At 43.7% G+C, this 25,863-nt stretch overlaps 2 protein-coding genes across 10 annotated transcripts in view; both read right to left on the bottom strand.

Annotated features, from left to right (window-relative positions):
- Positions 1-25,863, bottom strand: part of Pkn (serine/threonine-protein kinase N) — a 75,722-nt gene that overhangs the window by 37,431 nt on the left and 12,428 nt on the right. For all 3 annotated transcript variants that reach the window (XM_022062085.2, XM_087348521.1, XM_087348520.1), the window contains exons 3-5: positions 24,670-24,779; positions 23,735-23,951; positions 17,358-17,512 (exon numbers count right to left, since the gene is read on the bottom strand). In XM_022062085.2, coding sequence (XP_021917777.1) covers positions 17,358-17,512; positions 23,735-23,951; positions 24,670-24,779 — 482 coding nt within the window. The remainder of the gene's footprint in view (positions 1-17,357; positions 17,513-23,734; positions 23,952-24,669; positions 24,780-25,863) is intronic.
- Positions 1,301-8,686, bottom strand: LOC147873859 (uncharacterized). 7 transcript variants are annotated; one of them, XM_087348526.1, is made up of 4 exons: positions 8,408-8,685; positions 5,218-5,316; positions 4,111-5,102; positions 1,301-3,455 (listed from the first exon to the last, which is right to left on the bottom strand). In XM_087348526.1, the coding sequence occupies exons 3-4, from the start codon at positions 5,017-5,019 to the stop codon at positions 1,875-1,877; spliced, it is 2,490 nt and encodes an 829-aa protein (XP_087204652.1). In that variant the 5' UTR covers positions 5,020-5,102; positions 5,218-5,316; positions 8,408-8,685; the 3' UTR covers positions 1,301-1,874. The 7 variants fall into 7 exon arrangements, with proteins under 7 accessions (XP_087204652.1, XP_087204654.1, XP_087204649.1 ...); XM_087348528.1 differs by lacking the exon at positions 5,218-5,316 and having other exon boundaries at positions 8,589-8,686; XM_087348523.1 differs by lacking the exon at positions 5,218-5,316 and having other exon boundaries at positions 7,452-8,685.

Here is a 25,863-nt window from a genome sequence, read left to right as displayed (position 1 = left end):
AACTCAGAATTTTATAACAAATAATTTGTCATGTCCAAATGATTACCTTATTCTCTTCTTCACTTCACTTTTCATGATTAAGCACTGCACATTTGGCATACATAATTACACTTCTAAAATATTCAATAGACATTTCTTTTAATTCCTCTGGTAACCAAAATTTGAGTGCAATAAAAACAACAAACAAACAAACACACACACATGTGCATGAATACATATACACAGATGATGGCTGTCTTCTGGGTTGTTGTGCCGTATATGAGTCATCGCCATGATGATGGAGGCAGCATGGACCTCATATTGGGGCTTGGGATAAAAAATTGAAATACTGCATCACAAAGTGCTTTGTTATGTAACTTCTCAAACTGCTCACTTACATTGTCCTTCTTCACGTTCCTGGGCATCTTATTTCCAAATACGTCTAACTGATGTACTTCCCTCAGAACAAGAGACCTTGTTTCGCACCCATAAAACACAAATGGCAAAATTGTTGTTTTACTAATCTACAACACCTTGGAAAGTGAACGGGTTTTATAGCTAGACAATAATAAACAACTTCAGACCTTTCTCCTAATTTCTTCCTAAACCTTATTTCTATTGCTTATTTCTGTTTTGCTATACTGAAATCAGCATATTTCTTTTGCATAAATTTGCTTGTAGACCAATTTCTTTTCCCACCTATGAGAGAAATTCAGCGTTATTTCCACAGTATTTATGCAGTTCTGTTAGACATATCTCGATTAATGTATCTTGGGTATTATAGTACTTCTTTTCTAATTGAAGAATACAAATTAATAAAACAATTTCTAATATCAAAAGCTGCTACTGTTATCACTAAACAGTGGAAAGACAATCCTCAATTCTTTACTGCGTGTCTTTTGTGATGACATTATATTCTTCATTTGTTTATTTTGAACTTCATCCATCATCTGTTCAGAGTTTCAAAAATGCCTCAACAATCACAATGTTTCAATTGCTACTCTGTCTTCAGATACAGAAGAAAACATCTGTTCTGTTTGATCTGGTAGACTGCACTATTCTTTATCTGCGGACATCAATGTTTCTTGTAATCCACATTAGTCTTCTGCACTGCAATGGACGTCAGTGGACAGCTAATCAAAACATCACACTGTAGCAAATGCAACTTTTCTTTGTGTAAAAGTTAAATAAGTGATGGTACTCTAACAGTTCAATATGTGACATTGTGCAGTTTGGATAGGCCGTACAAGGATTTGGGATAACATTCCTTAGTATGGAAAAAACCTGGTCTATTCTCATTACCTCATTATCCAATGCAGTCTTGCAGAAAATTAATTTATTATTTCCATATAAAATATTTCTAGTCTACAGCTTTGAACACTTCAAAATCATCTAAGTATCCTGAAGTTTACAAAGAAATGTTCATGTTCACACTAGAGAAAGTTTACACATCAGTCACTGTTGTTCAAAGTTGGTCTTTTGGATTGCAATGCTATGTGGACTTGAACATGGCGGCAGTATGTTCCTCAAAAACGTTGGTATCTACCTACAAGTCCACATGGAATTACAACCAAGAACACCAGCACTGACATCTTCACAGCCATGAGAATCAGAAATCTCACACAGTCTGTGGTGCCACCTATATTTATTTACAGGCCCTCCCATCCTGTGGCTGTCAAGAATGTACCGCAAATATGCATTACTGGTTGGTTCAGATTTGTCTCCTTTAAGCTTACAATATGAAGTCAGGTGACCTGAAAGTATCAATCAGCTGTCATTTTGACCAAACTAGTGACAGATAATGGAAGGGGGTAGAAATGTGTCTCCATTTATTTTGTTTTCAGAATCTGTTTGTCCAATTCATAGCACATATCAGTAATCATCTCCACTATCAATCACACTAGGGAAGTGTTGTTTTCATAATTCTCATTATCAGTACATGCATCTTCTGTAATGCTACTGCTCTCCATATCAGAATCTTTGCCAGTTACATTGATGTTGCCCTGAGCATCACGGGGTTGCATATTCTTCCAATTATAATTCACACTGTCTAATGGCATATCTCCTACAGAACGTGTTCGTGTGCGGTAACCACTGTCCTCATAATACTTCCGGCAATGTTCACACGCACAGTCCGGATTTTTTGAAGGTCCCACATGATGACCAGGTTTCCGAAATGTGCCAATAATTGTACCAAATTTCTCTGCTTTGGACAATTGATCAGTCCGTTTACCAGGGATATCTGTGAAAGGTGAAGTAACACTAGTTGTAACTTTGGATGGTGGAGGTGTTGGCATTCTTTCACCAAATGGGCCTATGGATGTGCGACACATAAATCTGTGTGGTCCAGAATCGCTAAGGCTTCCAAGATCAAGGGCCGGCGGCTTCGGTAAACACGAAGCCTTTGCTGTCACTGCACCTTTAGCAGGAGTCACCGATCTCATTTCACCCTTGCCCCTACCCGAAGGGACTCTCTTCACAGTGTCTTCTCTCTTGAGTGCTTTGCCTGCAGATTGTGGAGAAAGGTGTGTCTGTGGACCACAGAAACTCCACGCATCACCCGTCTCATCATCATCATCCGAATCCTCCGTCACTTCAGCTTTCCACACAGGCAAAGCCATCTTTCCAAGACGTTTTTCAAGAAATTCCTTAAATTTCTGTTGCTGCAGGAGATGCTTCCGCTCAACATGTGGAGACCTCCAAGTTTTTGAACCGTCGCCATCACCCCCGTCATCAGCCCAAGCCTTCTCCTTTTCACGAATTCGAAGCCTATCTGCCACATCAGCATACTCAAAACTGTCACTCTGGGCAAGGCTCAACGAACTCTGGACCAAGGAATCTAGATCAGTGACTGTGTCCTTCCATGAGGTTGCTGCTGCTGAGTCATACTCATCACTTAGGGCCATGCTTGATGAAGAGATGGTGGATGATGAAGGATTGCGAGAGGCAGAGCTCGTGACCTCACTCTGTGGCACACTTGTATCAGTTGCACCTCGCAGAGTTGAGTAGGAACTGATCTGTGAAGGGTAGTGAGAGCTTAAACCATCATCACTGTCATAGCCCCTTGCTACCTGCTGCTCTTCTGCTGTGCGAGTCATCTCATACTTGAAGCTCTCACTGCGGCGTGACGCAACACGCGCAACCTTATCTTGGCGCTCCAGGTGCTGTCGACTGGGATAACCTGCAGGTAATTTATCTTTATCTATGTGAGTGTGAACCACCTTAAGTTTATCTGATTCAAAAACAGTCTGTGGAGATGAAAATGAATCTGAGTCATCACTGGAACAGCTTGCATCAGCATCTTCAGAACCGGTGCAGTAAACGTCGATGTGGACAGTACGGGGTTTGTGTTGCCCCTTGTCCTTGGGCTGGCTAAGAGTGCACTGTGAACCCTGAGACTTGCGACCTGGGCCACCAGACAGAAGAGGGGACTGACCACACAGACGAGCTGGTGAGCGGGTCAGTCGGGAGGTGGGCTGCAGGCAACAACAAATAGAAGTCAGTTGTTTACACTGCACATCACTGAACAGACAGATCAAACGGACCAGACAGTTGAGCCAGCTACAAATATCAGTCAGACGCTCAGTGCAGGTTGTGAAGAACAAAAGTGTTATCAGCAGCAATTTGGTTTTAAACTGGTTACAGACTAATATGATTCACAAAACCAGTCAAGCCAATTTTTTACATGTGATAAGAAATTTTGTTAAACAAACTGTTTCTCTATTGACAGCTGTGTCCAGGGGTGGTTATTAAATAATTCATTCTGATTATGCATTGTTTTTGTAAAGCTCTCGATCAGTTGCAATAAGATATAATACTTGACACGGAAAAATATAATAAATATTTAATGGTGGGTGGTCTCACTAGTAGCCAACAGAATCCGTGTTGTACATTAAAATCACATAACATTAGAATAAGCATGTAATGCTGAAACTGCAAAACAGTTTCATTCACAACTATCTAATCAGAGCAGCATTTCCAACATATCAGGACGTTCTGTAAACCATTTAAGAGAAATCAGTGGCCAACAAGGATTTAGCCACTATCACACAGTAATATTTTTAAAGATATGGTCCGTCTGATAAATAATATTGCATTTATAAGCATGAAAGAAAGGATTCCTAAACTTGCCTTCATGTGGGTGATATTGGGTTCTACTACGTTGATTACTGGAAGCTGGAGCAGTTCTGAATCAGTCTTCCGCCTTGCACCACCATACACCACTTTGTTTCCCATCTTGGGTTGAATGGGCTTATTTTGGCATACTGACGTCACACCTAGGTCAGGTGCAGTGGCACTTATATGGTCCGAGGTCTGAGATGCAACATCCTGACTCCGTTTATCTACGTCTCGTAATACTCGTTCGGGTACATGAGTGCAAAAATGTGCTGTAAAAGTATTTGCTGCTGATCCTCGTCTAATAGCTGTGGGACTCTTGCCACCTCCACAGACTTCGCAAATCTCTGGCAATGGAGAAAAGTTTGGGCTTCTGGGTCTAACTTCCTTATAACCTGGCAATGGGGAAGAGCGGTGCTGATGAACGCAGGTGGGGTCACCACACTTACATGCGCTGCTGTACTCCGTATTTGGTCTCATAGAAGCACTGGCTACTCCCTGGTGCTCAGTGCCAGACAGAACAATGCTGCACGTGCTCTTGCATCGGCGGTTGTATGGTTGGGATGGCCTACGTGTGGGGAGGCTTGCATATGACCCTGGCGACACCTGTTCACTGCTATACCCAGAGTCCAACAAATGCGTTGCCCCAACTCGGTGTGTTGCGGTTGGGGCAGATTGCGGTTCTCGGGGTGGAGGACGAGTAGTGAAGAGGATGTTGCCGCGCTGGAAACCGTAACAGGTTCTAGGCGGAATGTTTGATGAAGACGGTGGTGGTGACACAGGTTCTCCACCCCACATGTACTGCATACGCACACCACTGGAGTCATGTTCTGGAGGCGGTGCAGCACCAACAGGTGGGCAGTGAGATACTGTGAGCTGAGCATGTAAGGACCATTCTTGCGAAATTCCAGGTCGCCCATACATATTGCAGGAAATGTTAACATCTCACTCATCAAGAGCTTTCAGTTGTAATGCAATTTTATTACAGGCCAAACTCCATGTGCTTTCTAAAAAGAACTGATCACATCACCACACAAGCAAAAGAGAAAAACAATGGAGGATCCCATAAAGAAAACAGTTTTCTTAGTAACAGTTAACAAAACTCATTACACAACACGCTACCTGCACCTTTCTTCGTATTAAAAACCAAAAAACAAAACATAATTTTTTAAAATATCCGCAATCAGGTACGTTCTCTCTTCCTGAGCCAGTTTCATGCAACTGTTGCATAAAAATGTATATATGGCAAATAAAATCCCCATGTATAAACAATTTTAAAATGAAACCTAGGGACAATATACTCAGTACTATAAAAAAGTGTTAATATTAATTATCTTTACTCATCACGCACTAATTAAATGCTATAACACTACAACAATCACTGAAATGGTATCCTATAGTAAGTTATCGAGTGGAAGATGTAGTCTCAAAGTTATGGTATGTCTCAGTGCATAATTTCACATACCTAAATGCAATTTCTTACTGACATCATCAAAGTGAAAGCTATATGCAGATTCTGAGGCTGCAATGTTGTTACATTTAATTCTTAAAATAAATTCATCAAAATTACACATCTTTGACAATTTTGCTATTACACATGACTTCAAAACCAATAATTAGTTGGCACTAATGCCGCTTCTAACTCGCAAATTCTCATAATCACAATGTTGGAATTCTTTGTAATACAGAGCGGCTTCTATGACATAACTTTCATAGAAGTTTAAACAAAATCCAACAACTGTTTAGACAGCTACTGATGGGGATCAGACATGCAGAAATCATCATACGATACACATATCTTCTATATAAAAACACTGAAAGAAAGCTGAATCAGCAGGCTGATAAATTATTTGGACCTTCAAGTCTAAAACATGAAGTGTGTCAGGAAAACCAAAGAGATACGAGAAAGGGTTTTGAGGCTTCCGTTCAGCAGCCTCATTAACAAGTGTTCTTTGCAGAAAATGGGTAAATGAAAGCATAATGGGAGGTCGCATCCACTAGTATGTCCGTCCACCCGTACTACTCAACTTAACGCACTGGGCACAGGTACTAAAGCTTGAGCAACTAATGTTTTGGTCCGAAGGACCCCACAACCAAACATGCCACGGCCGCCTTCTTCCAAACCCTTGCCCACGCAACATTCATACACCATCAGTTCACCTCATTCGATGATACACGAACTACGCGTCTTCAAAGTCCTCCTCACCATCATCGTAACTTGACGGGAAATTTCTCACGACGTCCCTGTTTTAAAGCGATGTCTTAAAAGGAGTAGGTTCTGCAAATATTGCCGGCCAGAGGAGGTCGCCATCACCTGACTTCCTCACACGAACTGAAGAGGTATTTTGTCTAAAAGTATCACGAAATGTCTTCCACTTGCTTCCCACTATGTCATATAGATATCGTTATAAACATTTTGTAAGAAATTTATTTTTAATATTAATAGTTGATATGAATCTTCGCATCCATAAAATCTACCTTTTAATTTTCTCATAACAACGACTACGTTCGCTGGACATAAAACGATTTAAATTACAGGATAAACTGTATACTGTAATAGGTGAAACACATTCACAGGCATTTATCTATCGCAACGTCCTTCAGAAGTTTCGTTGTCTAATTTCGCGTGGGAATAACCATGTAAACAGTAGAAATGCTACGGCAACTAGACTATTCCTGTCAATACACATGAAAATACCGAATGAAGAGGCTAATTCTAAAAACCGCACATGAATAATATAATGACGGAATATTCGACACTGTTTTAAAAACATTCGGATTAAAAACGCCACAAATCCAGGTTCAATGTACAGTAATCATGCAGTTGTTTTCACTGCCTTCCAGATGATACTGAATGCAATTACATGACTACTGAGGGCGAAGGATGTGCAAAGCAAAGCGACAAAACGCCACATTTCAGGAAATGCCCTCCCTGAAGCATCTATTCACATGTCTCATTCACTAGAAGGCGAGGATGCATATTCATTAATGAAAACTTTATTTAAACCTTGTAGTAAGCAATGACAGGGTTCAAAGAAGCAATAATGACTTTACAGGGCACGCAGGATTTTTGAGGAATTTGAAACAAGTATTTAAAAGTTTGCATGTTTTTGAGGTTATGTTACACAGCACTTAATAAAAAAGGCCATTAAATTAACAATTACAAATAGCAAATAAACATTATACGTGATACACGCCTCTTGACACTTGCGTGGGCCTTTGGCCTGCCATGTGGAATATTCCCACCATTTTGTGACATCTTTCAGATGGCGTTCACTTCCTTCATTCCCCTCTCAATAACAATTTTGAGCAAAATGCAAGTGGTCTTTATCATGACATCGGCTGTAATTACGTACGTTTCCATGGCTTTCACAGCAATTTTCCATAACAAAACGGTTCGGAATTCTCTTTCGGCTGTTTCATTACCCCTCCAACAAAAGCAGCGTTAATTAATTTTTCGGTAAAATGTTTTTGCACTTGAATTACGTAAAAACTGGTGTGACCTGACCAACGATAAGAGCAAAGAAAATGGAATGCGCCTTCTCGTTGCTGTTATCTTTGGTGGACAAGGAGTGCGACACTAAACGCGTTTCCCTACTATCGTTGCTCCAACATGGACGTGCCCTTGCGTACACAGCCAATCAGAAACAACTGTGATGTGTAGACCACTTGGGCGGAGTACACGTATGATTTGCTACGTCACATACAAATCTTGGGACGACTTACAACTCGACATGAAAACGTTCGCGTCCTTGTATTTCCTTGCTATTCGATCAAAAAAAAAAAAAAAAAAGTCTCAAGTAAAAGCTAATAGAGTTCGTATAAAGCGCCGATTATTAGAAAACGCAATCCACTTTAGCTTCACACATCGTTGGAGTTGCATTGGGCACACACGATCAGAATAACAACAGCTCTAAGCCCTACATGTACATCCTCGAAACCGAAATTCGACGGCGAAATACTGGCGGATCCGACCACCTCAATAAGCGCTCACTTCCTCCATTTTGTGCAAAGAATCCCCTGTTCGGGGTTCGGGACCATTAATAATATAGTTCGCGTAGGACGAGTGTTACTTGTTAGTAGGGCGAAAGAAGTAAAGACTCGTTTTCGTCCCTAAAGCGGAATTAGCACAAAGTGCAGCGACCTCGACAAAAATACCTGCGAGCGGAAAACAGGCCTTTAAACGAGCGACGTTTCGACAAATTGCACTGGGGCACTAGACGCATGTTGATGACATAGTGTAGGGGCTAGTTCCTAACCAGAAACGACGAATAATTATACAAGTCTCTCCAAAAAATAGCCAGTAACGTACACAATTCATCAAAGTTTGAAGGGGCAAAAACCCTGCTTCCTCGCTTGCGTAAAAAGCAAATGCCAAAAGCAAGAAAGAAGAAAGCTTGGGTCACACCCCTCCCCCCCAGGGGATACACAAAATTAAATTTGGCGGCAAATAATCTCGTGCCAGGGGCCTCCAGGTCTGCGGAAACGATTACCACAGCCGTCGATTCACTGGTCACCACAAACGCACGCACACGCGAGAGACATCGGCGAAACTGCGTCACGGCACGCCGCCAGTTCTCAACTAGGACCGCAGAAAGTTATTTCGGGTTTGCCTCCCAACACTGGGCTCAAAACGCAGAGAGGCGGTTCTACGCCCACAGGCCCTCCAGGGGTGGCATGCTGACACAGGCAGGAGAGTCCTCGAGGGACTTGACAAGGACAAACATCATAAACGCTGATCTTAACGTACACTGCATCGAGACAGAATTTCAGAACTTGGATTACGATTACGTAAAACGTGAGAGAAGCACGCTTAGATGTGATTTAAATATATTACAACAGATATTAAAAGTAAATGGGTGTCAGAATGTGGAATAGATAAAGCTGGCTTAAGATAGGGAATTCCTTTACCACCTGAGCTATTAGCATCTCCATGGACTTGGTAATGTTCATGTCTCCAAGGAGAAGGCCGTTCTATTTCTTTAGAGACATGCATTTGAAGGAACTCTTCAACATTTTAAACTACTCAAAGGCTGGTCTCGTAAACTTCTAGGCCTCAAAACACAACGAGGCTCATACAGAAAGTCCCAGCACTACCCACTGCAGTCTGCCCGACGTTACAAACCCTAAAACACCTGCATCTATTTATAATGATGTTGCTGTAGCAATCTGCAATTAGTCCCCCCCCCCCCCCCCCCCCAATCTTTCATATCTCCAACACGTTCATTCTATTTCTTCGAATGCCACTGTATTCTGTACGCTATTTTCCGTTCTCGTTTTAACTATGTTCAGATCATCGGCAAAGTTTCTCAACAATTCTATTTGCCTTAGCTTCGTGGTCAATCGATCTGAGTTCGGAAGGCGGGCGGCTTCAATCCGGCCCGAATGCCCTGGCGTTTACCACTACAGGAAACCGCCGGAGCTGGCTGGAACGTATTTAAGAGACGTTTCACACGTCTTTCATTGCAAATGCGTGGTTTATTCTCGTTGCAAAGGTTTAATGATGCGTTGATATCTGAAATACTTTCTAAAGACCTACTGATGCCCAAATTATCGCTGACATTTCTGAAAGTCGGAAACCTGAGACTGCTACCTCAAACCGTACACCATTTACGAGCTTCTTATAACGAAATCCTTCCATGGACATTCCGGACTGGTTTTGTTCGTTTACTTGCTGAAATTCTGTCCAAAAATTCGCAGTATCACAAAGCTTGGGCATCATGTACTGTGGAAGGAGACGTGCTCAATTCTGATCGTTGTTTCTGATTCTATGCACGGTCGTTGCTATTCTGAGCAGGTTAATTAATTTTTAATTCTGGGTTGGACATGTCGGAACAGAAATACTGGAAAATGGAAAGATTTCAAATGTCTACATTCCTGTGTACGTCAGCGGCCACAAACCCCAACGGAACACGACTGTGATGGCAGATGACCACGAGGCCCAGGGCTCAGGGTTGGAACCCCAGGCCTGTAAAGGCAAATATTTGCCTGCCTGTCTCTTACTCATAATTATGTGATGCGAGGAGATGGATCATCATCGTTGCTGTCAAATGTCGCTTCAGAATTTGCCATTAGAAAGGTCCATGAAAACAAAGAGGGCATTGAAGTGTATAGGAAACGTCAGCGTTTGGTCTATTCTGACGATGTAGTTTGAGTGAAGACAGAAATATCGTGAGGAAAAACACAGAAGCTCTAGCAGATGTTACTAAGTTCATCTGCAAGTAAGAGCAGAGAGAGAGAAAAATCACAATTTAGCCTAGAGTTAAATGGCCACAGCCGATGGAACTCGGCAAAATTACGTTCGACTTATAGCCTACATGAGGACGACTGCTATCTGGTACGTTGCAACGTGTAGTCTGGCGGAATATTACCGACGTTTAAGAGGTGCTTGCTGCCTCCATCATCAATCATCTTCATACTCAACGCAACGAGAACTTTAATCTAATCTTCCCTTCCCTTTGTTAAGAGGAGGGCAGATTTATACGATTACCGTGTTGTCTATGCGTCCCCTCTTTTAACTTACGAACAGATATTCACGAAATTACGCGTGGAAGGTCAACCCAGACCTAACCCCCCCCCCCCCAATTCCCCTGCTACTCATTACAACATGGCGGATCTGTGTCTGGTGCAGTCTCGAAGCGACTCTGTTACTGAAGGGCGCACATTCTCCTTTTAGGTACGAATCGGTCAAAACACCCTGTAACCTTTGACTGATACGAAGCTCAGACTGAACTTCATCGAACAAGAGACACACACATTAAATTTTATCGGCTTTCTCGAAAACTTTCAATCGTAAAAGCGTGTCTGACGTAATAAATAAAGCGAAAAAGCAAAGGAGAAGGTTTACTTAACGAAGTGGGGGGGGGGGGGAGGCGAGTCTTAATCGCCCATCAGAAGATTTGTATCAGAAACAAATGAATAAAAATCAGGTACAAAGAGGAACGTGAAATCGGGAAGAACACAGCTTCAACACTGACTGTGCGTACGCACTTCAACGCTGCAGCCGTCTTTACTACACTGGTAAATGAAGCGAAAAGTAAAGTTGCCTTGTGAACAAGGTTAAACGGGGCTGCTTTTTGATCTCGTGATGAGAGATGGTCACATAACATTCGATGCTGCAGAGAACGTTTCGTGTGTTTAGAACGGCTTCCTGTCTGGTCTGTCTTCTGACACGTCTCACTGTCAACCTATCGTCTGCATTATTTTCCTCAGTCGCAGATTCAGCTTCGTATTAAATTGCCATCATTTAGACGGGTGTCATCACACCACGCATCGAAATCCGATCACGTGCACTGAGCTATTACGTTTCAGAACCTAGTGTAACTGAGACGGATGCTCGAGGTTTGCTGTCGTAATATCTGAAAATGGAGCAGAATGCTCAACAGTGTTGCCAATGGCTGACATTTGCGTAAAGAAAATAGCAGTTTTAGACTATGGTGACGTGTGTTGTAGTTGACATACTGCCAACTGCAGACCGAGTCGCACGGGGGTGACCAAATTGCATTTATACAGCACGATTAAACGGCCTGAGACCACGAGTGGCTTCCGGTCTGACTCCGAGGATCGAACACACAGCATTGGGTCGACGTCAAATTGACGAACAGAACCAGGAAGACGGGTTTCAAACGCCGAGTCGATGAACTATGCCAGTGATTGCCGATTCTAACAGACGTGTCCCAATGTTCAAGTAACCGGGAGCTCCGACAGCTTCGGCAAAGCGGGGTCTGGGCACAGACGCCAGCAAGCGTGAGTCGATCTGAGCAAGATCCCCATCTGTTACCGCCGCTGATGACACTGAAATGTCATTAACCGGACACCGCAAAATCGCGTATGAAACGTGTTGAAATGCAGACTGGTCAATGTTAAGTTACGCTTGAGGTCCCTGAAAAGCTGCAAAAGCCTCCTGGTTAAAGCCACAGGATGGGTTACCCAAGGCCTTTATTTATGTATTTCTACAGATCTGGATGCTGTCGTAACTCCCGTACGCGGTGAGTGGTCAGTCTCTGAAAACGGTTTACACAGTCGATCGGCCGTCCGTCCCGAAGACTTCCCACACGTAATTCTCCCATTTCCAGTATTCGGTTGGACAGAAAAGTGGACCACAAGCAACTGCTGGTTTTCCATTTCGTTAACGGGCGAGTTACCTCGGTCTGTTCCAGCTCTACTTCGGGGACGGACAGTCTTCAGCACTGCTGCTGCACATTACAAGTCACACAAACCCTCGGCGGTGAGCAGGACGGAATGCGCATGTTTGTTCTCTCAGGGCGAATGTTAAGTAGACACGAAATAAAAAGAGCGACCCGTCGGTTGGTCCCCGTCTAGCCCTCTGCGCCCTGAAGATGAACGCAGATTTGGTGTCTTACAGCACCCGTGAACCGCGAAAACAATTTTGGGAGGGAGAAAGAGAGAGAGCATTCGTTCCGGCTAGAACGGTGTTTTTTAAGGGGGGGGGTCTTTGAAAAACTCAAGGAAAACCAAGTACACATTCACCAGACTAAAGAACAAAATCTTTATACAGGGTGATTCAAAGCTCTGCTATAATACTTACGGGGCTTGTCTCGGAGACCATCTGTAGGAGCAAATACAAGTAACGTTTTTTTCCCCTCCCAGATTCGCCGCCGTTTCCGAGTAACGACGTTTTTACGCTGATGCCACTTTCTGCTGTGGAAACCCTGTAGGAATACGCCGTATACGGAGAAATTTAGCAAACAAATTTAAGTTTCAGAAGTGACGGGCTTATATAGTGGCAATAATCTGACGTTCGCAATTTTAACACCTCCTGCTTTATCGAAGTCCTGCCCATGACGGCGGAGTGTAAGATCGTGCCTTTGCCGACACACAGAACCGGGACTGTGGTGCCCACTCGGCTCGGACACGACGAGGGTTGCGGGCTCCACTGAGTGACAGAGAGCCTCTCCACGTCCGGACGCCTCATTTCTGCCGCAGTTCGGCCACCAGCGCCGTCAAACTAAGCTACTGGTGGCTGAGTCACAAAAGTCGATGACAGGAAGTGTTTAACAAGCGCAAATACTTCACCCGGTCGTGGCAACTGTAACCAAGCGACTTTTCGGAGCACAGTCCTTCAGAAGGTCATGTGTTGCTGAACACACGCGCTTTTGAAATCGCGTTTATCTGAACTTGGCTTCTTAAGGCAAGAATGGCACAAAGCGTTTGGTAAGTACCCAGAAGTGTTCGAGCTTTCTCAAACTGTCTATTTGCTGTCGTGTTCAACAGTTCAGTGCTCAAAGGCGACTGAGGGAGGGAATCTTCAAGACAGCGCCTCGTGATGGTTTGGCAGCCTTGTTTTTCTCGTTTCCTTTTTAATTGTTCAACCGATCCGATAACACACACACGCGTTTGCTACGAGATGCTGAAAAAAAAGCCACTTGCCAATCACACAAAAATCATCTTTCTGGTACCACAAGTTGATGAAGTATTTCCTGTCTCATACTGAGAGGCAGCACCAAATGATTTCGCATTCTTTTGTTCAAAAATGTCCCAAGTGGCGACGCCGTTGCAACAAAAACACACTTGCTAACGAAGAATTGTCTAAGGATTTGCATGAAGCCACTTGTTACCGCAAATGCGAAAACATTTAATAGATATCAGCAAAATAACACCGATTTTGGTTACATTTTAACCCAATAAAGATGAAAACATTAAATTAGTTTACTGCACTCAGTCAAGGACGCAATATGTGAAATAATCACTGATGGCATTCAAAGTTGAAACGTCGACTGCTCCAGCACGGCAATGACATGGAAACTCTCGGAGACACTGCGATAGCCTAACCTCTTAAAGTCCCCTTCATTCGCCAGCCAAGCGCCCAATAATTTTATAAAGACAATACAGTGACAGCGTGAATATCTTTCTAGCCCTTCGTCGCGAACGTAAAACAGAACGCGACCGACGAAGTTCCGCGAAGACACCCAAAATGAGGCCGCACCAAAATTCATAAAGCGGTTTCGAACAAAATATTTACGCAGACAGACGATTTCCGCGTCAGATGTCCTCCGTTTTAGCATTATCAACAATAAAGCATGAAAACAGATCTATGCTTCGTGTGTCAGGGCGTGAAGCTTTTACCACTAAGGTAGCGAAAAAGTCGCTAACAAACCGCATTTCAGTAAGAATGACGACAGCCACAATTTTCGCGCCCCTGGCGAAATGAGTCAACTGCTCCAGTTTCAAAAATGCGGGCGATCGGCAGACGAAGTGAACTGGTCGGCATCACATCATTTATACGGGAAAAGATCGGATACCAAGACACGACGAATCGATTGCTGATGCTGCCTTTTTAAAAATAGACAGTTCCTTCCGAAGCAAACGACTCTGCACACGTAACCTACGAGTATACACGGCAACCAAAGGAGCAATGACCCTTCGCCGAAGGCAAGTCGACCAACTCAAAGAGAGGCGACGCTGCTTCGGCCTCACAAATCCATATTTTAAAGGACAAATTCCTTCCAATTTTAGACACCAACGACAAATGGCGAACTGAATTTACCAAACTACACGGCGCAACAACCCAGAAGACAGCCATCTTAGAGCCGATGGATGACTTCCCTGTTTTTATTTTACTTATTATGGTTACTAAAAAAATTACAGGAAGTGGAGGGCAGTTTCATCGAATCCTGTGATATCATGTTCGCAAGGCCAGGTTCTGACTGATATGCTGATTTTTCGTCGCTGGTTAGCAGGCGAGACCAAATGCAAGCGTGTTCCAGGACCTAGGGACGCAACACACAGAAGCCACAAACATTGAGAGACCCCGGGCTGATTGGACGGGACGAACTGCCCATCTGACCCAAAGGAAGGAGACACTCGAGGCAGACGAATGGTTTTTTCCACACTGGAACGATTCTATTAAGGGCGACTTCTCCGACTGCTTGAAGCATGCCTTCAGACGAGGAACTGGTCTTTTGTCAACGCCCAACTGACGAGCTGTCACGGGCTGTCTCACAACAGATGAAGAGGGGCAACGTCACTAAAAAAAAACGCCCAGAGCCTGTCAGGAGATGAGTCCGCACCCACGTCAGAGAATCCCAACGCCCAAACCTCCATTTCCACGGGCGACCAGCGGCCAGAAACTCAGTTCGCCGAGGAGGGAGTGTGTGGGGCGTACGACAAGCGAGTACTTGGTGCATTTCTCGCCACCGCCCACCAGGCGAAGTCCTCCAGCAGCCTCGTGGCCCAAATGAAGGGCGAATAATTGACTAATCCTGGTGACCGAGACTTCTGACGGTTGTCAAGGCACCATCCGGGTCCTGCGGCAACTCGGCGGGAACGAACCTTTACATCTAACTACGGAAGGATCTATACGAGCGTCTGACCTTGAGGAAAAGTGTCAAACAGTTCCGAACGCCGAAACTTCACTGACAGTGACGCGGCTAATGTCCGTGCACTCGACGGTCCGCGAATAAAGCGCTGGGGCATTCAGCGCGCCTCTGCAAAGGCCAGTCAAGTTTGTCGGTGACAATCTACAGCCGAATCGGAGGGTTTCAGACGAACAGTTCCCCCCCACCCCCTCTGTGGGCACATAAACGTTAACAAACAGCACTCTGGGCGAGCATCAAAGTATCTCCGTCACATAACCACACAAAAGTCCATCATAAGTAACAAGTCAGAAATAACGGAAATGAAACCCACGATGAATTTAATATACAGTCGGTTAACAGTTGAAGTTTCTTCGTCTTAACGTTATGGTCGATCCATCATTCAGTCGATTTTGAGACGAATGAGATCCGTGGTTCAAACTCAAGCGGATTCTGGACATCTTGTTGAAGATGCCAGTTTTTCAAGTAGCCCTTTTAAGGACAAACATTCTAAGTCATGAGGATGGCTGTCTGCTGGGTTGTAGAAACATGGTTGAAGTTTACGTGGGGCTACAACCCAGAGGACAGCCATCTTCGGAATCACCGCCGTGAGAACCTAAAAATCCTACATACTAAGTCATATTCTGAAAGAAAGAAAAAAACTGGCGTACTTCATGAAACAAAAACGCTTCTTAAGTTTTTTAACAAAATTACTTGCCTACACTCAGACTCAAACATGGAACATTTAAAATCTTGATCGTTAACGAAAGCTTCGGTAGTGGACCACCTTCGCATTACAGGCAAACAAAATTGTTCTTTCTCCTTCAGATATCACAATCAACATATTTCGTCATCTGTGTGCAATAGCTCTTGGTATGAGTTCCACACAGAAATTTTTTAAGAATTGAATGGAATATACAACTTCGCTGTTTAAATTAATATTTTCGTGAATAAATTATAAGAATAAAAAAAATTCAAGCAGACACGAGTTTCGAATGTGCTCCTAGCTGTTGCTAGCAGCTTGCCTACTTCAGGATACAGACGGTAGAGCGATGCACGGTCTTCACACTCGTTTTGCCCTGCGATGAAGTCCAACACCTCGGACATCAACACAATCATTCATGTTTCTCTTCAAAATTGATTACATTTATTTGTGTCATTAAACACGTGTGACACAAGCAACTACAACTGATGGAAGGCAAATAAAAGCCACGGGCAGGGAAAACAGAAGCGAACTCTAAATTATCGATGCCCGAATTCAGAAGAGATGCAAATGTACAGCTGGTGTCATAATTACAATAAAACATACTTTAAAAACGTCTTTCTTCTGTTAATTAAACCCGTAACCATTACAAAATAAAAATCAGTATGTTGTCCCTTGAAGGGACGATTTTCAAGACCTGGAATCCTTAACACAGTGTTCTCATAATGGAAACATGAATTTTCTTAAGAAACCCAGTGCAAATTGTAAGATTTAATCTTCTGATGGTGGAGAAGATTAACATGTTCCTTTCTTAGGCTGAGACACTGTGTGGATGCACAGGTAGCCACTGACGTTTATGAGAAACGTAGTTTCCCATCTTCAACCGGAATCTACAAGGATCAATGACTTCAGTGTGTAATAATCCAGACTTTCCCCCAAGATCTTCACTTTAGTTCAACGTCTTTTGACTCAGGGCACAGTCTAGTTTGTCAAAGCCACATGATGACACACCACACAATTTCGCCCCACCCAAGGCAGGTACAGAATTACACATGACCATAAACATGAAACCACACACAAACCTTCGCCTTAAGTGCGCAAAACTTAATACATGTTGGAAAAGTACCGATGATGAACCAGTGTGTTACAAATTCTAATCACGAAGCATACGACATTGCATTTTTATTATTATAACGTGTGAATATAGAAATTCTTACAAAAGTTCGCTGAACTGCTGGACTCACCTCTTGGAGGGCCTTCTTGTCGGCAACCTTCGAGCTCTGAAGGAGGCGGATCACATTCTTCGCCCCCTCGACCACAGCCGCCTCGATCCTAAGCCGATGTCGCAGTTCCTCCACGCGGTCCTCCAACGGCAGCTCCAGGTTCGGCTCATATCTATCTGCACGGAGGAAATCATCAATGTCATCATTCACCTGATACGTGGCATCGCTACGCACTATCATCCAGCGCGGCCACTTCTTCAGCGACCGCACATTCATCGCGAAGTGGTCTAGGTCATCGCGGAAGATGTCATGTTCCTGGAACTTTCATTTCATAAATGTTACCTGCGTTGCAGGCCCTTTCGGACGAACCATGCCGTGACGCGGGGGCGGTCATTAACAATGCCGAGGGCCAAAAAACGCGCATTACGTAACAGTTACTGCACTCGGCGGAAATGGCGTCAAACTGGGAGTAAGTTTACGTCGATTTTTGCACGAGAAACTGGGCAGTATTTCGCATCATGCTTTACAGTTCGTGGCCATTTCGCCCACCCTTCGCTCATTTCCGGAATTCCGTCTAAAACACTCCCGGCGTACGTAGCTTCTGCATACAGACCACATATAAACACGATTAAACACGCACTCGCGAGATAATTCTTCAAACGGACACAACACACGGACAAAATAACGAAATTTCGCGCAAAAAAGTGACGTTGCGTTCCCCCCCTCCCCCAGCTAGGGAGACTAAAACCGAGGGCGACTTCACGGCTTTACCGTCGACGTACTTGAGACGAACTTCGCGACCACTGATAATATTCAAGCTGCCCGCGACTTCGGTTCCTAGGTCAACCAACAAACGAACTAGGACAGCGGCAAACATGTCCATCAGCGTCCAAGGGTGCGCGGTGTTAAAAGCGTCCCTAGATTAGATCGCATAGTTTGGCGGCACGGGAGGGGCTGGATGAAGTGGGGCGGGGGGCGGGGAGAGTGCAAGTGCGTAATTATTCCTGATGACGATGTTTTTGGCACACTCGCCAGGGCGCAGAATCCTCCGCCCGAGGTGGTACGTGGTCTCTGGCTAATACGGTCAAGTACGAGCAGGGCAGGAGGCGGAGAAGAGCAGGTCAGGTGCCAGGACGTTCCTGCCGCCCCCTCTTATCGCGTCGATATGCGTCCGAACACTTGCGATATCGCGATAAGACGCGCGCATCTCGTCGCCAACTGCAATGCTAAGCGGCTACGAACTTCTCGGAGCGACACGACTAATAGAAACACAAAATGTAGGAATCGAAATGGATAGAAATAAAAGACTCCTCTCTCGCAATCAAAATGACAATGAGACTGGAAGGGCGTAATCCGGCTGCAAAGACAAGAGCAGCGCCTTCGCCCTGTATCTGTAAGTCATCATGTCGAGATTCAACTTAAATTGACCGTATTAGAGAAAAAATTATAACCCAAAACCTCCACGATCTTACGCAAACGACTTCCATGCGCTTTTTACGTAATTTATAATCCCACGATGCAACGCATTAAGCTAAGTAACGGACTCGGGACACAGATGATAATGCAATCGAAACATCATCCAATCGGAATTTATTTATTGTTCCATACAGCGGCCAAGTTCTTGCTTCACAGAATTCAAACAATCGCAGCAAGAAAGCTGCATACTTTTTTAAACAAATGTTACCATGCGTCAATCCAGGATCCTGTATCTAGGGTCGCTGACACCTCACAAGTTCGCGTGTCCACCATTTTGTCATGGACTGCATAAAATGCAACGTGTGATGCTGGGGAAGCCTCAAATGGCATAGTGTCTATAAAGTTAAATTAAAGCTGTCCCACTATACGCCATGTAGGCGCTTGGGGGGACCTCGGCACTAGATGGGGGTGAGTGGTCAGCATCATGCCCCGGCCGTGCTTTACCCCCGGGAAAGGACACCGGTACCCATTGGTCCATACGAAATTTAACCAAAATCCGCCCAGCGAGTTGAAGCATGTGGACGGATAGACACTATCAGCCCTTAATGCGGTAATTTCAGGCAAAGAACACGCGATAATGTAACTCTGATACGATCAATGCAGCAGCGTGTGAGAGAGAGTAATTAATATGTGTAACTTTAAACCCACTTCCTTGAACTTGTGCAAACTGCATGTTCATCCCTTCGACCTAGCACAAAACTGCACAATCAGAAACAACTTAATTTGAATTCTTCATTAAATACTACGCGGGAGGTAAAATCAGTAAGACGAGATGAACTGGCCATGTAGCAAACAAGGAGCCAAAAATATTTGTACTCGTCGCCGTGAGAACCTCAAATTCTACTTGAAAGAGACGTAAATCCTCAGCAGACCAAATCCAGACACAGATTGAAGTAGGGCATGTGGGTGTCAATTGAATTCCACTGCCTTGGGACGTCCAGTAGCGGAAAGCTCTCAACATGCCAGTGAACGTTCAGGACGGACAAAGCGAGGGAATTTCTTCGTGATTATGTGACTGAATGTCACCGTCTCAAGTACTGTTGACAAACACTCGGTGAAGTGGATGCCTTATTGAAACACACATTTTTCCAGCTGTCGAACTGCTTCGTCAGCGTAGGCTCACAGTTCGGTTTTAGATTTTATTTTCCTCAGTCACTTATGAAACAAATCTCAACTTGGTTCCTATAACATTCGCCATCTTGCATTTACCGTGACAACACCAAGCTGGCCTAACTTACGTAGCGCAGAGACGTGCTGCTTCAATCGTAGGAAAGTGCTCGTGAAGCAGATCACTCACTTACCGATTTGGCCGCGACTTCTGAGTGTCTGGTATCGCCACAGACCATGGGACACGCAAAAGTGGCGTAGCATGTAGCAAACCACTACTTCCTTCACACGACACTTTTCAGTCGCCACTTGGAATCTACTCAGAAACCATCGACGTGGGAATCAATTAATACCGAAGATCTAATTTCTGAAACTGAGGGGCAGTCGGTCCTGTGGTGCAAGGCTAGTAAACAACAGCCACGAAGTAATATTAATACTTAATCCACTTTTAATGAGAAAACTACTGGGGGAAAAAAACATAATTTACAAAATAATTTTGTGTAATTTACATTCCCCTAACAATGGATCATACCTAACTGCCAAGGTACTTGGCCTTCATCACTTAAAATAGTTTGCATATTGATCACGGATACTGATTCTTTATTATGCCGTCTCCTTTACAGGAGGTTGGCGACATATTATGAACAGGATCCTTCCATCCTTTTCTCGGACTGGGACCTGTTCATATACGTTCTTGGCAGATGATCCAGAAGTGGTTTGCCATTGCCTTCTTCTGTGTGTGAATGGAGTAATTGTTGGGATGCCACGGAGAAACCGGGGAAGCCCCCGTGTTGTCTAGACCACGGCCTTGCTCAATACAAGTTATAAATTCGGGCACCGCTGGGAATCGAACCCGAGACCCCAGGATTACAAGGCCAGCGTTCTAACCGCTAGACCACCGTGGCGGTGGGCAGTTCCTACTTAGTGGAAAACCTTCGACCATTACAGTACCTACAGAACTCTATCTGTTTCATTCACATACAAGCAATAAGCAAGCTTTTGTGATGTCCTAGGCAAAATCTAAAGAAACGTCAAGAGGTCTGGGGTCAACTGTCCACTTGGCAGCAAGAATCTCGAAAATTCACTCTTCCCCGTCAGAGGCACTTTTCTGCACTGATACGAATGTACCTTCGTATGGGCGCATGAAAAATTTAGACAGCCTTCACCACCAAAAATTAAAACAGAGTAAAAGCATTTGAGCCTTGCACAAATGGTCAGCCTTTAAGAATGTTTGGCACATTCTTTCAAAAGGCTGGAGGCTGTCCCCCAACACACTAATGTGATTGGCTGTTGTATGATGTAGCAAAGGTCAAGCTTCATATGAAAAGGAGTGATAGGGCATGATCGGTGGCTGGTCAAATGAGTGCTTTTATTGCACATGTTAAAGCCAATGTACAAGTAGCCACTGTATTACGAGTCACGGTCACGCTCTTGGCATGTGAAAGAGATTCCAAACACTGAAAATAAGGTCAGAAAGATTTCAAAATTTATAAAACAGAGATCTGATTCAGATATTTACTGTTGACCATACCTTCAGCCTTTCATAACGTCGTGTGACACTTTGTGGCTCCTGAGGTTAGCATACCGAGCGGATATTGTTGCAAAAATAAATAAATAAAATTTAACATTTTAATTTTTAACTATTACAGCTATCCTGGCATGTGAAAAAACAGAGTCCTTCTATTGCAAAATAGACTTTTGAAAGAAAAGAATGTTGGAAAAAAAAACAGTGCTGTCTTCCAACATGGAATGACTTTTATAATCAGCGTTAGTCAGAAAAATGTTATGTTCTGCACGAAATAACATTCTCAAAATATGCAGTGACAAAAATTAAATATCAAACGCAACATAAGGATACAAATTTCCGAACCTGCACCTGACAAACTCCAGCAAGCAGGTGCACCAACTATATTAGGCAAGTACAGGCTTACCATTTAAAATGAAACCCAGCATACAATCATGTACTACAGTGCATACAAAAACAAAATCAAAAACAGATCTACCTCAATGTAACACTCTCGCCCAACCTTCTCAATGATACTTGAACAAGATCATTCTCGCTCATTAAAATTGTTTGCTGCCGTTCATATGCATTAAGCAATGCGTATCCTGACAACAAAGTACAGTACAAGACAATACAAAGACCGCTAACAACATTTCGGGCGGATGCTTGTCTTTGAGGGCGCGGTGGAGATTTTGCATATATCTGATGTAAAGCTTTCCCGTAAGCTCTTCCTAAGAAATGAAACTAAAGGCAACTTGTCTCCCGTGTCACATTTACATCACCAAAGTTTATAAACACTACTGCAGTCAGAATTCTTTGTTTTTGAAATGGAACCATCTGAACAGCATAAACCGTTTCACAAAATACGAGGAGAATTTAATTGTACTTTCTGCAATTACTTTATAAATTAAAGATCAGTACTTCTAAGAACATTTGTTCCAAAGGCTCTGCAAAAACATATTATAACCAAAAGGGTTCCTCGGTAGTAAACAGTTGAAGAAGCATGTTGCCATGGACACTAGGACAAATTATGGCTCTGTTCTTATCCACAGTTTCTGTTCTTCATATAAACTGCATCATCAACCATTCCTTACAACCGCATTTATCAAAGAGTAAAGTAAACTTCTGCACGCAGTCCTCTGTAGTACGAGGGCGTTTCAAAAAGTAGCAGCAAATTGACAATATTTCACGAAAAAAATACCCCAGGCATTTCAAACTCCTGCACAGGGAAGATACATTCTTAGAGGAGGTTTTGACACCGCCCAATAGATGGGATGGGATGGCATGGCATGCTTAATTGGAAGGGATGCAGATACAAATTGGCGGTGCCCTTAGCTGTTTGCACCGTAGAGGAGCAGTGAGCAATCATCAGATTTTTGTGGTCGGAGGGTGTGAAACCTCGTGAAATTCATAGAAGAATGCTGCAACAGTATGGAGAGAAGAGTGTACGAGTGGGTAGATGCATTTAAAAATGGGCGAACATCAATCCGTGATGACCGACGCTCCGGTCATCCATGATAACGCACACCATCACACGGCTGCTGCAACTCTTGACACCATTCGGAGATTGAGATTTCAGATGTTACAGCATCCCCCATACAGCCCTGACCTTGCTCCCTCTGATTATCATGTGTTTGTACCCCTGAAGGACGTAATGACAGGACGAAGATTTGGGAATGATGACGAGGTCAAAGAAGCGGTGCATTCATGGCTGAAGGCACAACCAAAAACATTTTTTTCTGATGGAATAAAGAAGTTGGTGCACCGGTGTGAGAAGTGTATTGAAAACGAGGGTGATTATGTAGAAAAATGACATATCATTTGTATCTCCAATTTAATTTGCTGTTACTTTTTGAAACGCCCTTGTACATTCACTGATGACTGATGACTGTCATATGACTGAAATGTGTATGCACAATTCTGTAATATGACATACATACAGGGCGGAATTAACACAAACTCAAATATCAAAAGTTAAATCCGAATAATGGAAACTGCATCGCACAAAAGCGCACAAGACACTGGTGGCAAGTTGATGTTTAGACAAAAACCAGTCCCTGCCCTTCAGAATGTAAGAAAATTTCTGCTGACTTGCAGCAAGAATAATCTGTGCAGTACCAGGGCAAAAGTTCTGACGTTGGGTGGGTGTTATGTGCACTGTGATGGACAAAAGCCTGTGCACTTTAATGTTGAGGAACTACGTGAATTGCGTGTATGCGCGGGAGCAGTGTGTAGGCTTATAAGATTTGTACGCAGCAGGAACTGCGCATGTAGGACAGACTCAGTACAGCGCTACTATTCTATTTCTCACCTTTGGCTTGATGAGTGTCGCCATTGCTGGACGTGTCGCTGGCGCCCTGCTGCTGTCGAAGCTGTTTATTCTGCTTTATCTTCAGGATTCGCAACTTGAGGAACTCTATTTTAACACGCGAGTCAGCAAGCATCTGCTGGGCCTCCTGTAACAATTTCTTGTCCCGGGAATGGCCGCTCGTCAAGCTCTGTATCATATTTTCAGCGCCCTGCTTTACCTGCAAATAGTCATAAAAAACATTTCAAATAATGCTACAAATTTTTTCCCAAAATAATACAAAAGGCATGACACAAAACAGTGATCTTTAGTTTGTGGTGTTGTGAGTCCGTGATGGTTGCAATAACAATAAACAAAATACTCTGACCTTAAAACTTAATCTACACTACATTCAGTGCCGATGTGTGTACGATTGGTTTTGGTGGCCAGCAAAGTATTGGTTTGATTTGGTTACGCAGAGCAGCACATAGTTTCTATTTTTCGCCCAGCAGTAATGAACAAAGACCATGATTGTTAACTGAAGATTTGATCAACAGCAATCTTAAATAAGTGCACTTAAAGATGGATACAGTATGGCAGAACACTACAAACCTGAAGAGGGTGATAATCAGCTACTTCAGGAGAGCAGAACATGGACAGTGAAAAATAGACACTGGAATAGAATGCTAGCAGCAGAAATAAAAAGTGTTTTTGTATCTTACAATATACCAGTTACTTGTAAAAAATATAAACTAGTATGATAGCCTCTGAAAGAACCGTTTTCAAGACCTGGCAATAACGAATAATCCTGTATGTTCTGTCTTGGCATTTTCATGGAGAGACCCAACTAAGGTTCGATATGCCGAGTTCAAAGTTTTGTCGCTGTGCCATCCTTCCCAATTCATGTCAAGAATGCATAAAAAGTAATATGTTTGAACAACGAATGACTGCATTATTACCTTAAGCTCTATGTTGAGTTGCTTCTCAAGGGACAAAAGACGTAGGTCACTAAACAGCGCATCCGCTTGTGTGGGAGTCGTATGGCCCGACTCTGGAGACGGCATTGCATCTGCAAACAACAAACTGACCACCTCATTTACAAAGACAGAGCAGCTACACAAATACAAATATCAAAACACATTTCAAAAGTAAGAGACAACTGCAGGAGTGTGAAGGTTCTGGAAAATTAACTGCACTATTGTTCTTCAAGACACCCCAAAGTCTGACCATATCTTGGTAGATTGCAGTTACATTTATTGTACAAATATTATGATTTAAGAAAACAGAATACTCTTCAGACACTGTTCCGCCTGGCAAAAGGCAAAAACATGCAGGAGCAGGACAGTCAAGCGACTTCAACTAATGTGGGGTGCACAGCGAGGTAAATCGTAACTTGCCATTGCCTCTACAATGGGATCTTCAGGCACGTTTCATCAAAAACATTGGAGGATGCAGGAGGCAGCCTCATGGTTGACACTTAGGAGCAAATATCACTTTGACCTCCAGGATGGCACTCGTCAGCTCCTCAAAGCACTCACCGACCGCTTCCTCGTCGTTTACCGCGTGACATCAAGATTTCAAGGTGGGCCGCATTCAACGTAGGCCTGGATAATCTGGTCAGTCCATTAACTTGAAGTCATTAATTAAGTCGACGAGGTTCAGTCGGTTTTGAAAGGATGTTTGATGCGCGGTGTCGGTAAGGACAGGCCCGTGTTCTGAGAGAACAGTCTGTCAGATGCACAAAGCAGGGCGAAGATGTACCTTGACCACCATGATACCAAGGACTCAGAACTGATAATGATAAGGGACTGTGACACATGGATCAAGCAGGAGTTGCTGTTGGCATAATCACTCAGGAGCGGCACCCTGGCTGTGGGCAGCCTTAAACCCCAGCTCTGAGTTCGACTGACGGTCACATCTAACAAGGTCAAGAGTGGTGTGGGTGAGAGGCAGGCCATTATGAACTCCGATGGTCTGCTTCCACAAACACCGTTTGTCAGAAACCTTAACGAGATGACAAACCCAGATTGGCAGAGCATATCTGTGAGCCCACCAACAAAAACCGTTGCACCATCTACCTGGGCCCAGTGGTCTGTACGGTGGTAAACACGGACAGAGAAACTGGGGCCTGATCCCACTCAAGGAGCATCTCG

Source organism: Zootermopsis nevadensis, unplaced genomic scaffold (assembly GCF_977971745.1).
Source record: "Zootermopsis nevadensis isolate Lab colony 2312 unplaced genomic scaffold, Znev_1.0 Znev_ptg000013l, whole genome shotgun sequence".
In the NCBI taxonomy this organism is placed as follows: Eukaryota; Metazoa; Arthropoda; class Insecta; order Blattodea; family Termopsidae; genus Zootermopsis; species Zootermopsis nevadensis.
Note: the sequence above shows the minus strand (reverse complement) of the source record. Positions and strands in the feature narration are given on the sequence as shown.